This window comes from Herpailurus yagouaroundi, unplaced genomic scaffold, assembly GCF_014898765.1.
Source record: "Herpailurus yagouaroundi ecotype Mexico unplaced genomic scaffold, PumYag 207, whole genome shotgun sequence".
NCBI lineage: Eukaryota > Metazoa > Chordata > Mammalia > Carnivora > Felidae > Herpailurus > Herpailurus yagouaroundi.
Window position 1 is genome coordinate 2,866,312 of NW_024412438.1, and position 14,322 is coordinate 2,880,633.

Sequence of the window (14,322 nt, forward strand, 5' to 3'; positions counted from 1 at the left end):
GTCAAAGTGGGTATGCAGCCAGCGCCCTGTCCTTGGCCGCAGGCTCCTGTCTAAGCTTGTCCTTTCAGAGGCTCCGGCGTGTCTGGACGTGGCTGGTGCCCATTTCTGGAGCATCCACCAAGGACAGGAGGGTGCGGGCGGGCTTTGGGGCGGCACCCCTGTCTTCGCCAGAGCCGAGGGGAGGTGGCTGCTGCAGCCTTGGCATTGACTGCGAGGGAGAGGGTGTGGGTCTCTGTGACAGTTTCCTTCAGAGCTGGTGCTGTTGTGCCTCTGTCCTGTCTTGGGGGACAGGTGGAAGCTGTGGGCCTGGGCTGTGAGAGGCCTGTGGTTCCCACGGCTCCTGATTCTCTCACAGCTTGGGCCTCCCCTAGGGACACCTGGGAAGGAAGCTCCACGTTCCCGGCTCTTCTCTTCCAAGGACTTGGTCTCCAACCGAAGTGTGGTTCAGTGCACCTGACACAGTGGGCCCTCAACAAACATCACCTTCCTTGCTCTCCAGGACGGCCTTCCTCCTCAGGACCCCTCCGTGGTCTCTTCCGCGGTGAAGAGAGGGCAGCCTCGGCAGAGGCGCAGAAAGTGAGACGTGCCCTGCAGGCGTGTCTGGCCTTGGCTCAGGTGCCAGCTGGGACGCCCAGGTGCTCCCCTCCTGGAGTCTCCAGCCGCTGCTTCAAGGAAAAGGAGAAATAGTCACTAGGAAGCTGACGAGGTGGCCGGTGGCTCCAAGAAGGCTCTGAGACCGTCGAGTCCATGACCTGCTCATGACCCAGACCCACACCCTCGGGGACCAGGGCTTGCCAAGCCGACCTGCCCTTCCTTTCTTCATCCCGTCACTCAGGACCAGCCCTTTTGCACCTGAGGTGAAGCCAGGACAGCCAACACATAGAGGGGACCCGGCTGAGTAGGAGCTGCCCAGAAGCATCCATTCAATCCTGAGTTCTAGAAATTTCCAACAGTTATGAAATAAGGCTTTCATGTCAAGAAACACAAAAAATAATCGACACAAATGGGAATCCGTCTTTATAGGACAGTTCACTGCAACTCTTCCTAGAAGCAGACACCTGCCTCTTTCTTTTATGCCAAATATTGCAGAGTCCCTGGTCCCCCAAATACCACAGACTGTCTCTCTTCCCGCCCCTCACCTCTGTCCCCACTTCCTACCATAGACCACTACAGCCTCCTGGATTACAAGCAAAATGAAAATCCTTGGAATGTTCCCAGAAACTTGTTTAGGCAAAGTAGACAAGACATAGATTTCTGAATTAAAAGGGGGAGTGGGGAGAATAAATCCTGAGAAAGAGGAATGCCATGGCCCATCAACTGCTGGCAGCTACAGAAATAATAAAAATGTCACAGACAGACAAGATGGGGGAAAAAACTAAATAAAAGAAGGAAGGAAGTCCTGACAAAGCACGTGGGTGAAATCGAGATGTGATGGTGAATTTTATGTGTCAATATGACCGGGCTTGGGATGCCCAGGAAATATTGATTCCAGGTGTGTCTGGAGACATTGCATCTGAATCAGTAGGTCGGGTAAAGAAGGCCGCCCTCACTGGTGTGGGCAGGCTCCACCCACTCTGCGGAAGACAGAACAGAACAAGAAGGTGAAGAAAGGGCTTGAGGGGGCACATCCTCACTGCTGGTTCTTGGGTCTTGGACTTGGACCAGGACTCACACCGTTGGCTCCTGTGGTTCTCGGATCAGGACTCACATCGTTGGCTCCCGTGGTTTTCAGGCCAGGACTCACACCATTGGCTCCCATGCTCTTGGACCAGGACTCACACCGTTGGCTCCCGTGGTTCTCGGACCAGGGCTCACACCGTTGGCTCCCGTGGTTCTCGGACGTCCAATTTGCAGATGGCAGATTGTGAGACTTCTCCATACAGTGAAACCCACAGTATGGGTCATGCTTCCATAACTGCATGACACAATCCCTCATAGCAAACCTCTTTTCTCTGGAGAACCCTGATGGATACAAGGCACAAAGAACAATCTAGAACAACAAAAAAGTAGATGTGTTTGGGACAAGAGCATCCGGACTCCACCCAGCAGCATAGTCTCTGTGTTTTGGAGCTGGCGAGCCTGACAGGCACCTACGAGGAGGTTACAGACCTGGAAAGATCCAAACACGAGATGACGGTTGACACGTGGTTGGGAGAGATCACTGCAGAGACTCAACAAAAGCAGCAGCAGTTCGTGGGGTGTATTTGGGGACAGACTCTTCCCTACTCTGTTTTTGAAAGACAGATGTCCACTTTCTTGTGTCTTCTTCAGTTTCTCTCATAAGCTTTCTGTAGTTTTCACCTCTTTGGTTATGTTTACTCCTAAGTATTTTATGGGTTTTGTGCAATTGCAAATGAGATCGATTCCTCGATTCCTCCTTCTGCTGCTTCATTATTGGTGTCTAGAAATTCAATTGATTTCCGTGCCTTGATTTTACATCCTGCGACTCTGCTGAATTCGTGGACCAGTTCTAGCAGTTTTTTTGGTGGAATCTTTTGGGTTTTCCATATGGAGTATCACGTTGTCTGTGCAGAGGGAAAGGAAAACCGGTGTGTCGGCACAACAAGCGAAGGACAAGACCCGGGCGGGAGTGCCGACCGCCCTGCACGCTCAATGGGCCACAAGCATCGTACCTGCAAATGGGAGCAGTCGCCCCATCTCGCAGGGCTGTTGGAGGACTGAACGAGACCTTCTAAGAAGTGCCTGTCGCAAAGAAGGCAAATAATCAGTGGCAAATTTAATACTGGATCATTGTTACCATTTTCATTATAGGAAGTACCGTCCCTCTTAGACATCCCAACACCAACTCATCAGGAAGTCTCCAGTGAGTCGTACCCATGGTGCTGCTGCTACATTCTCCATACTGGGTGTGCAAACCCAGCCACACGCACGGGGCCCCGAGTGCCTTCATCTACACCCATCCAGTCTTCAGAGAGAATTTCAGTCAGGACTCTTGGTTCTGGCAACAGATACTGACCCTGGCTCTCATCTCAAAAAGGAGGTGCTTTCCTGTAAGTATATCAGGGGCTTGGAAACTGGGAGAATGAGACTTAGAAGATGGGTAGGAACAAATGGGGGCCAGAGTCCCAAACATCAGGAGCCACAGCAAGTGTCCTGCTACACAAAAGTGCCCCGCCCGCTGCCCATCCATGCTCCTGGCCCCACAGCCACCAGCAAAGTCCTGGAGTAAAAGTCTTACTGGCTGAGCCCAGGTCACATGCCCACCCCACGGAAGCTCAGGAATGGGGGATGAAGAGTCTCCTTCCTGGGGCTTTTAAAATAGAGGCTGCACCACTCCCCACCAAGCATGTACATCAGGTGGGTCCATCGAAAGGGAGATCAAGCGCCAACGGGAAGGGTGTGTGGTACCCAAGATATCTCATAAATAAGTAAACAACAAGAATCTGCTGAAGACAGTAACTGAGAATCTGACCAACTGGCCCACAGCCCAACTTCCCCTCTTAAATTTCAGAGAATGCCTTTGCAGATATGATTCTTTAAACTTCTACTTTCTAAAGTTTCTTCATCTTAACCTCATGGGAACCCCCATTACCACAACTCTGACATCAGTTTCAGGGCACCAAGCTTCTCCAAGTCAGTGAGTGGTACCTTGTGTATTCCCACCTCTACCCCCGGACATTTGCATGAAATTGCCAAGGTCGGGCTGGTCCCAGCCCCGCAGGTAAGTGAGATTATTCGCCAACGGCCTGCCCCAGCACCCTGCCCCCCCACCCTCTACGAGCACACGGCCACACGCACTCCATTCCTTTCCTGCCTGGAAAACTTGCGCATTAAAAGAACTTGAGTCTCAGAAGTTCTAGATTCTATATGTTCCAATTACAGATTTATTTCATTAACCAGTTCAAATATTTTCTTGACTTTCTACTTTCTAGTCTGAAAGGGGAGATTTTTTAAATTAGAAATGTTTTGTGGTTTTTATAAAACCGATACACGTACTGGGGTGACTTACTCTAATACAGGAGAATCAATTTCTTCTTGTTTCTTTCTTAATTTATACCATTGTTAAGTTCCACAGACCAACAATGACTCCAACCCGGCTCTTGCTCAACACATATGGTGAGAAAATTTTTTTTTTAAATTTTTGAGTTCTTCAAGGTAGGCACTCAACCCAATTGCCAAGAATTGGACAAGGAGACCCGCTTAGGGAATCCTCCAACTACCTGAACCTGAGAGGTGTCTTCGGGGACGGGCAAGAGCCCTGCATTCCGAAGTCACCGGATAGATGGGAAGGGAGACGAGACGGAGCCCTGGGACCCTGTCCTTCCCCCCTCAAGCAGAGCTCTGCCTTGGAAAAGAGATGGTGTGTGGCTCTTTATCTCTTTCGTGTGACATTTTTTTTCCCCCAGCCATGACCCATTCCACAGTTGAGAGAAGATGCAGGGGGGGTCAGGACAGAAGGAGTTCAGAACTATTGGGCTCTGTAGAGAAAGAGCTTCTCTGTCAAAGACACAAGTGGCTTGCCATGCTGAGGATGAGGATGCCCCAGGAGAAGGGGCTCCTGATCTTTCTTCTTCAGACCAAGTCTCCTGCGGAAGGCTTCCCTCATTGGCCTCCCGCCACTTCCGTCTTCTCTTTTCCTTCCGACTCACCCCACCACATGCTGATACAGAGCCTAGGGCAGGACAGTGACAGGGTGGCCCTTTCCTATTTCGTGCCCTTTTGAAGAATACGGTTCTGTCATCCACCCGTTCATTCGCTTACCTGGTCTGTGTTTAGGCCACTGTGCTCCATACTATGTGTTGACCCTGGGGAGGGGGGGGAATATATAAAATCTCACCGCACACATATTCCTCTGGTTCGTGTTGTCGACCCACCTGGCATTTATTGTTTAAATTAGTTGCAGTTAGGCGGTCAGGAGATTTCACACAACAATCTGTATTTGGGGCTTCTCTTAAAAAATTGGAAAATCAGCTAACAACAGATCTTCAGGCTTGGTAAGGATACTGTCGTTGAATATCCGGCTGCTTTCAAATGCAGGGGGTACAATCCAATCGACCACAGTCCCTAGCAGTGTCTGTCGTCTCCCTGAATCTGCAGCTGGGTGACAAGCTGCCATTTATTCTTTCAAATATCCGATTATTTTACTTCCAGTAGATTTAAGAGAAGAGTGGCTTTTTACCCATGTCTCTACCAAAAGTGGGGAAACAAAAGAGAGAATGAGAACTCGGAGTTTCTTTTTTTTAAAAATTTTTTTTTCAACATTTATTTATTTTTGGGACAGAGAGAGACAGAGCATGAACGGGGGAGGGGCAGAGAGAGAGGGAGACACAGAATCGGAAACAGGTTCCAGGCTCTGAGCCATCAGCCCAGAGCCTGACGCGGGGCTCGAACTCACGGACCGCGAGATCGTGACCTGGCTGAAGTCGGACGCTTAACCGACTGCGCCACCCAGGCGCCCCGAGAACTCGGAGTTTCAAGAATAAAAGAGATCATTTCTTTCTGAAAGTAAAAAAAAAAAAAAAAAAAAAAAAAAGTCCTAAATAAATATGCAAATAAAGTGTCCCTTTGTCAATGAAATACAAATAAAGATACTATTATGAAATTAGTTACAGTAAGAATGATGGCAGGCTTGTGCTGAAGAACAGAATGAACTAAGAAACACAACTGAACTTGAAACAGGGCTTCTTTTTCGTGTTCTTCAATTCAATATTGGCCACTAGAGAAGGCTGCTATGTGTTTAATAAAAACCAAGAAGTTTCCCAAGCACAAACACCTTCATAGAGGGCAAATCTATAGAAGAATGTCTCCTGAGGGCAAAAAATATTACGTTTCCTGAAGAGAATCAAGCTGAGGCTGATGTTCAGGAAGTTGAACATATGGTTGGAACTGAAAGGCTAAGCATATGAAAATTTGAATTAATTCATGGCATTTTTCTATGGCAACTTGTAAGATTATAAGTATAAATAACACCACTTGGAATAACTGTATTCATTTCAACATCATTAAAATTAAGATGGGACTTTGGTCATGGCACCTACAGTGTACTGAGATAAGTCCTATCAGATACTAATCCTATGTAAGATACTAATCCTATATAACGAACCACCCTGGAACTTCTATTTATCTTGGGATTTTGCACTTGGGCGGCATGGGCCGGATTCAGTTAGACAGTTCTTATCGCCTGGGCAGTGCTGGGCTGATTTGTCTGGATTCTCTGATGTCAGCAGAAGGATGGCTTTGGGCTGTCTGGTTTGTGATGGCCTGACTTGGGGTGGCTGGGATCGTGGGGTCCTCTCCCATGGTCTTTTATCCTCAGCAAACTGGTCCAGGCTCGGTCCCATGGCAGCTATTGTGAAGGCAGATCCTACAAAGCCTCTTGAGATAAACATCTGCAACTTGCACAGCTGCCCCTTCTATTGGCCAAAACAAGTCACAAGGCGAGACCACATTAAAGACGTACAGAAGCAGATTCCCTCTTCGTGAGAGGAGCGGCAAAGTCACATTATAAGATCATTCATGCAGGGAAGGGAAGAATTTGTGGCCATTTTTGCAATCTGCTGTAAGTCCTGAAAAGTTGGGTACAGCCCAGGCAAACATAGCCAACAGAACGTAGATCTGTTCCGACATTGGTCAGCGCTGACACCACACTTGTAAAATGCCAGACCCCACAGGCTTTGATTTCACACTGCTTAAAATAGGCTGAGTCAGAATAAAATAGATGCCAGGGACACCAATCTATGAGAAACAATTAAACCAGAGTAAATCGGTAAAATGTGAACTTGCCCCATTCCCATAAGGTAGAGAACACCCTCCGTGCAATGTTTTTAATGTTTAAAAGGATCTGAAGTGATGCGGGGCTCGAACTCATGAACAGCAAGATCATGACCTGAGCCAAAGTCAGACGCTTAACCAAATGAGCCACCCAGGCACCCCTCCAGTGTCATTTTTTAAATCATGCCTCTCCAAATCCTTCCCTCTGTTGAGGTCTTGGTGATGTGCAGTTCCAGCTAAAAACGGGTAGTCACAGATGAAATTTGGAAGCCAAATGCAGTTTAATGTTGTTTGCCAGTGGATGGGTGGTTTTACTTTGGTGTTATCAGGGAGCAAGGATTTCCCCTGTGAAACAGATTCACAGGGGAAAATCAAATCTAATAGCGTTTATATGGGGAATCCACGCAGACACGGAAATTCCGAAGACAGTCGGGCAAAATGAGGTCAGTACGTCACCCTGAACTAAGGAGAAGGGGGCAGGGGTCTGGGACTTCCGAGGGGAGGCAAGTAGTTCACAGGGCGACACGGAGAACAGATGTTTGGTAATTAGATGTTTGCCCTGCCATACAGATGGGTCACTCAGATCGAATTTATCTCTGCTCATAACCCTTATTCTGGGAAAGACCCCAGTTTAGAGTCTTCTGTGTGGTTAAGGGAGGAAAGTTTCTCTTGAGCCTGTAGGGTCTTGATTGCCTTCTGCTCAGAATAACCTTTATGCTAGAGTGGCCTACCTTGGAACAGCCTGCCCTCGGCCCCTATAGTATCTAAGTTTTGTTTTTTATTTTATTCATTCATTCATTCATTCAATTATAGTTGACACTCAATGTTACACTAATTTCAGACGTACAACATACGCATCTAAATTTTAAATTCTCTAACATATTGACCTCCAGTGATTTTGGTTTGGGAAATCACAAAATTGGACTAAAAGTTACAGTTTAAAACAATTTTTATTTTGCTGATTTTTTTTTTCAAAATGTTTTAGTCAACGGAGGTGAAATAGTAAAAAAAAAAAAAAAAATGGTTTCTGCTGTTGGAGAGGAAAAATTCTTATCCACCCTTCAAGATTCTTCTGACTGGTCTAAGAATTGAAATGACATGAGACAGATTAATGAGAGACAATACACTTTAAGGACATCCATACGGGGAATCCACATAAAGGAGATCCCAAAGACGTTGGGCAAAATGAGGTATTTACGTCATTCTGAGCTAAGGTGAACTAAGAGCTGGGCTTCAGAGGGAAGGAAAACCATGAACAGGAATATGGAAAAGTCAATGTCGGATAAACAAATGCCTGGGGGCCGCCGGCAGCCATGGGACGAAGGGAGGAATTCTTTTTAAAAATTTTTTTTCAACGTTTTTTATTTATTTTTGGGACAGAGAGAGACAGAGCATGAACGGGGGGAGGGGCAGAGAGAGAGGGAGACACAGAATCGGAAACAGGCTCCAGGCTCCGAGCCATCAGCCCAGAGCCCGACGCGGGGCTCGAACTCACGGACCGCGAGATCACGAGATCCCGCGAGATCGCGAGATCGCGAGATCGTGACCTGGCTGAAGTCGGACGCTTCACCGACTGCGCCACCCAGGCGCCCCCGAAGGGAGGAATTCTAACACAGGCTTCGCTCAGCTGCTTCTACCAGTCTAGTTCGTATTATTCTATGGTTCTCGATGGTGATGCTTCTCTTCTTGGGGCAGGTCCTCCGTCTAAATTCTTAGGAGGGGAGGGTATCAGAGTTTCTTTCGGAGTCTTTAGGGCTTTGACTGTTTTCAGTTGGAAAAAATCTGCATGCCAAAGTGGCACACCTTGGGGCCACTCATTCTGACCCCCGTGCTACCTATAAACGAAATCAGTGACAAATCAAGCTGTATTATGACCGGCTAGTTTAGGTTCAAATATAAAATTCTTGGATCCTTTGGATTCCCTGCAGAACGTGACAACGTAAGGAAAGTAAGCTCCTGGCCGCTGGCCCCAAGCCCGCAGGGTCCTCCTTGTCCCCCGCCCCCAGCTCCATCTTGCAGCACAATACATGTGGGCGAGCCCCCCGCGTGCAGCCTTCTTCCACAGCCTGCAAACAGTGCCACCTTGGCCATCCCTCCGAAAAAGATAAGCAAATGTTACAAAATGTGAACAATTGCCAAATCTAGGTGAAGAACACACAGATATTTATTGTCTTGCTCTTGCCATTTTTCTAAAAGTTTTAATTAAAAAAAAAAAATGTAGGATAGAGAACAAACCAAGGGTTGCTGGAGGGGTGGGGGTGGGGGGATGGGCGGGGTGGGGGATGGGCATTCCGGAGGACACTTGTTCGGATGAGCACTGGGCGTTGCATGGAAGTGATAAATCACCGGGTTCTACTCCTGAAGCTGATACTACGTATGTTAATGAATTTGAACTTAGATTTTTTAAATATATAAAATTTGAAAATTAAAAAAAAAAAACTTTAACGTAGGGAAAAAATAGGGTTTTGTTAAAAAAAAAAACTCAAAGTAGCAAAGTGGATCTGCCTTGACCTGTGCAAGTGACAGAGCAAATCCACAGCTGGGCCTCAGGCTACAAATCCAGAATCTGTTCCACACGCTCTCCCACATCAGTGTGGGTGCGAGTCTGGAATAGGGTGCACTAAGGAGCTGTGATTCTGTTCTAATTTGGCCCAGTTTTCGAGCAAAAAGATCTGTGTGTTCACGGGGCCCCTGGGTGGCTCAGGCGGTTAAGCGTCCGACTTCGGCTCAGGTCACGATCTCACCGTCTGTGAGTTCAAGCCCCATGTCGGGCTCTGTGATGACAGCTCAGAGCCTGGAGCCTGTTTCCGATTCTGTGTCTCCCTCTCTCTCTCTGCCCCTCCCCTGCTCATGCTCTGTCTCCCTCTGTATCAAAAATAAATAAAAACATTAAAAGAAGTGTCTTTTATTCATCTTTTTATACTTCCAAGTTCACGGACATCGCCCGGAGCACGAGTGGTGTTCAGTACAAGCCCAAGTTAGAGAAAGGAGCTGTTGTAGGCACATGGAATGTTGTGCTACAGCAATGCAGATCACTCATACTTCGTCCTCTGTCTGATATCTGCCACTCACAGGAGGATCAAGGGTCACCGAGTCACAGATGTCTTGGGGGTGAAGATGATGGTGATGGTGAGTGCCCTCCACCTTGGTCCATTCTCACTGCTCAGTCCTGGAAAGACACCTCAACTTGGCTGTTACTTCCCCTGAGAATCCTCTCCTGGTTCCCCAGCCCTGGGTTAGATTTCCCTCCTTTTGGACCCTCACAGCGCTTTTCACTCTGTACTGAGCCCTTCGCTGGCTCTTCTGTGCCTGCCCCCTTCCCATGAAAGCATACTGACCCTTGCTTACCCCTGGACTCCCAGCACCCGGCCCCCCATGTAAGTTACAGCTAGAGAATCCGTGTGCATTCGTCAGGACATTCCTGTAAACAAACTCTAGCTTCCAGGACCCTCAACGGAAAGTTTGGCAGTGCATTCTCCAGGAAGAGCGAGATGGGCCTATAACTGATTCTGCCGTCCACCTGCTAATCAGATCAAAGTTGGTAGCTTCCTGTGAGAAAATGAGTCAGGCTATTTTCATATGTGTCGGACGGAGCGCAAGCTGTCTTATGATTTAGATGCTTCGTCACATATGGATGCTCGACCAGAGGTGGTCCGGCGGAGGCCCCTGAGGTCAGAGAAGCGCATTTCGGCCTCAAAGGAGAACCTCTCCTGCTCCGGACCGATTCGAGGACGTCCCTGGATTATGTGATTCACAGCAGGTCTGCAGTCTTGCCTGGTCTCTGGCAGCAGAGAGAGCACGTGTTGCAGGTTCCCTGGAAGGCAGTGGCTGGAAGCTTCTGAGACTAAGACAACGAAAGCTTTGAGGCGCCGTTCACACCACGAAGTCGGAGCGGTACTTATTCTGCTAGACAGTGACTGTCATCACTGAGAGTCTCTGGCCCTGGGTAACGTGCTGCTGGTATTTTAAGAAACATTCCTGTACTTCCTCTTTTCACTTCGCTATCACAGCCGGCCACACTCAGAGGCACCTTGCTCTACTCACTGCCCAGTGCCGGGACCGGCCAATCCGTCCGTCCCAGAGCATCCCAGAGCACGCGCCGATGCTCCTGTGGGCATCTCTGCTGGTCCTGGGTAAGTGGGCGAGCAGAAGCCTCTGCTCTCGGGGGAACCCGAACCTCTCCGCGAGCAAAAGCCCCCCACCCCTCTGGGCTGCTGAACAAATGGGTTCCACTCCTATTTCAAAATAGTAGGAAATGAACGAGAGGTGAGATGTTGATCAAACGGTATGGGGGGGGGGGTTGGGGAATGATTTCCAAAAGTGTGTTCATCGCTTGCTTTTAATTGCCTACAAAAAATTTCCTCCTACTCCCGACGTGGGCCTATTTTGCCACGTAAAATATCCAAGGTTAGATTCAGTTACCTCCCTGATCACAGAGGCCCTAAATCCGTGCGAAGGGAACGTGTCCTAAATGTGAGCCGACATAGAAATGAGTTTCTGCCGGGGGGCCTGGGTGGCTCAGTCGGTTAAGCCTCCGGCTTCGGCTCCGGTCATGATCTCGCGGTTCATGGGTTCGAGCCCCACATTGGGCTCTGTGCTGACAGCTCAGAGCCTGCAGCCTGCTTCGGATTCGGTGTCTCCCTCTCTCTCTGCCCCTCCCTTGCTCGTGGGCTCTCTCTCTCTCAAAAATAAACAAACATTTAAAAAATTAATAAAAAAGAAAGAAAGAAATGAGTTTCTACTGAGACAGTTATTTCCTTCTCTGAATCTTACAGTCATGCCCTGCTCTGATATTTGCAAGACAGGAAATAAGATGATTTCCCTTGGATTCTCCCCCCCACCCACTCCACCTCTGTACTATTTTTCAATATTGGTCCAAGTGAGGCATTAATGTCCTAGCAGCACAAGCCAATACAAATGACCAGTCGGTCACTTGTACACTAAATATGTATTAAGCTCATTTCTTGTTCCTAGCTGCTTCTCCAGACCCTAACTAGGGGCAGAGCGATCAGTGAGGCTGGCACATCACGGGAACTTGGTAAACAGTGAACGAGGGGGTATCGTGGGCACGGGGGAGAACACAGGACACAGAGGACACGGTCTCTGTCCCCAAGAGCCGGCACTCTGGTGAGGAACTCAAAGTACAAATGCAAAGGCATTTGGCTTGAAAACAGACCACAAAAATATTCCACGATGACTCCTGAGAGAATGTGTGGTGACAGTCATTAATTCTCGCTGATGGCAATTGGTAATTAATTGCTGAGCCCCGACCACGCCAGATACTTTTCTAACAATACCCCAAGTGTGAGTCTACTCCAAGCTCCTAGCAGTCCGTGAGCTGGAACTGTGATAAATCCCACCTTGCCGATACGGGAGCCAAGGCGCAGAGACGGTCTCTCGCCCTTAAGCTCCATACAGCGGCCGTCAGGGGTCAAGTCCACACTCGCAGGAACCGTGCTGTTAGCCGCGTTAGCCGCACCGCATATTGATTTCCAGTCTCAGCGAGCTGTGATGGCTCACTAGAGCCTAGAGCAGAGTGAGGACCCTGCAGCCCAGAGGCATCCGAGAAGGCTTCAAGGGGGAGTTAGATTTCATCAGGGTATGACCTGCCTTTTCTTGATACCGAAGGGAAGAGCCCCCAGGCAAGGAGATGGTGAAGCCAGGTCTGAGCAGCAGCCACACCAGGCTCCTGTTTATGTATTTTTTTAAAGGTTTATTTATTTTTGATAGAGAGGAGGAGCAGGGGAGGGGCAGAGAGAGAGGGAGACGGGGGATCTGAAGCGGGTTCTGCACAGTCAGCACAGAGCCCCACGCGGGGCTCGAACCCACAAACCCTGAGATCATGACCTGTGCCGAAGCTGGAGGCTTCGCCACCCGGGCGCCCCGCCAGGCTCACGTTTAAAGGACAGTGACAGCAGCCAGTAATGGAAGACTTACTAATTTCACCCACTGAAACAAGACCACGAGGTCACCTTTATGGTCCCGGTGTTGCCGATGAGGAAGGGGAGGCTTGGGCTTCCGCAGCTCGCCCAGCATCGCACCGCTGAGGTCCAGGCCTTCTTCCACCTGCGCTCTGGCCGCCACGGTGTCCCCTGACTCCTTCGGGTGGTGGGGCTGGGCACGCCTCTCCCGCCCTCGTTGGAGTGGGGCCCTGGCAGGGGGCTCTCTGGGTGGGAGGGTTCAGCTCCAGCCTCGCATTGACCTTCACCCTCACCTCTCTTTACAGCTCCAGTCTGTGGACAGCTTGGTAAGTAGGTCCCCTCTTTCTTTCCTCTTTTCCATTTCTAGATATTCTAGTGACCGGCCTCCGTCTGGAGTGCTCTTAAGGGGAGACCTGGTCCCCGCATCCCCATCCTGAGGACACAGGCAGGGCAACGTCACCCTGTCCTATGACTCTGACCCGATGAGCCAGAGAGTCATGCTCTCAGGTCATACCTGCCATTGTGTCAGATGAATGGAGGGGGAGGGCTGGGGCGCATGTCACAGAGGTCAAGGAGGGGCGTGCCCGCACCTGATGTGGGGTGCTGGCCGCCCTGACAGGTGCACAGAAGCCTGGGAGGAAAGGTGAGAGGTAGGTTGAGACCTTGGTGAGGGGCACCCAGGATGCAAACATCTCTGCCTCTTCACCTTTCCTGGCCCAACACAGCACCACCCCTACCATGAGCAAGCTCTCCACCCCAAAGTCCAGCAGGCTGTGTAGATGTTTTCCTGGTAACGGCTCAGATCGTGTTGCCTCTGAGCCCCCGCCCTGCTGGTCCGCAGGAAGACCAGGCTTTGGGGGAGCTGTCTCCAGGTGTTCTGGTAACCCCCGAAAATCCCTTCAGGACCACTGAGTTCATCCTGGGGGGCCGGTTGCTGTCATCCGGCCCCAGCCAGCAGGAGCCACGGCCCCCTCATGTACACTGCCCCCTGCAGTTCCTGGGTCTGTGGCCGTCCCCCTCGGTCAGGGGACACGGACCATCTCCCACAAAACCCTGCCTAACTGGGAAGAGATTGTCACTTGGCCAGACTTTGCTAAATGCTCTAGGATGGAGAAGAAAATACACCAAGTATCTCAGATCAGCCACTAGATGTGGTTAAGCTCACTGACTCAGTCCAAACCTCATGAGACCCCGACAAGGTGCGTCTTCTCTGAGCACACAGCAGGGGACAGCTTCCGCGGACCAGTGAGAAACAAGCTGCACACGCCAGCCCAGCGGAAGGTTTCCCTTCCCTCGGGTCCAAGACCCGCCTCCCAGTCCCCCCTTCCCATCCCAGATGCTTCCCAGGAACACGGACAGTAGGGGTTTCTATCCATGGTCACTGCGGACATGGAATAATCTGTACGGTCCTCTAAAGAGAGACAGAAAAAGTCTGTGGAGACACAAGAACGTTTGCATCACCAAACAGAACAGCAGCTTTTTCATCTAAAACAAGCATTCCCATTACTCTATAACTTTGCCCCCAACACAGGGAGAGCATCCCCTTTACATTCGGGTGTAACTAAAAGATCTATTTGGGTGTTCTTGCAGACAAAGGGGTAAGAATGTTTAAAGTCTCCAGCCGCCCTTAAATGTGGACAGTCCTCATGTGAGCGTAAAGGCATTAACG

General features: G+C 49.7%; 1 protein-coding gene across 5 annotated transcripts in view; it reads left to right on the forward strand.

Moving 5' to 3' along the window:
• LOC121015561 (Fc receptor-like protein 2) overlaps positions 1–14,322 on the forward strand; it is a 149,912-nt gene that overhangs the window by 61,122 nt on the left and 74,468 nt on the right. Inside the window, exons 1-2 of one of the 5 annotated variants that reach the window (XM_040452524.1) lie at positions 9,621–10,865; positions 12,959–12,979. The exons of 3 other annotated variants lie outside the window; for them this stretch is intronic. In XM_040452524.1, the coding sequence (XP_040308458.1) occupies positions 10,835–10,865; positions 12,959–12,979 (52 nt within the window). In that variant the 5' untranslated portion in view covers positions 9,621–10,834. Of the gene's footprint in view, positions 1–9,620; positions 10,866–12,958; positions 12,980–14,322 lie in introns of those variants that run through there. One more of the 5 variants, XM_040452533.1, reaches the window with a different exon arrangement.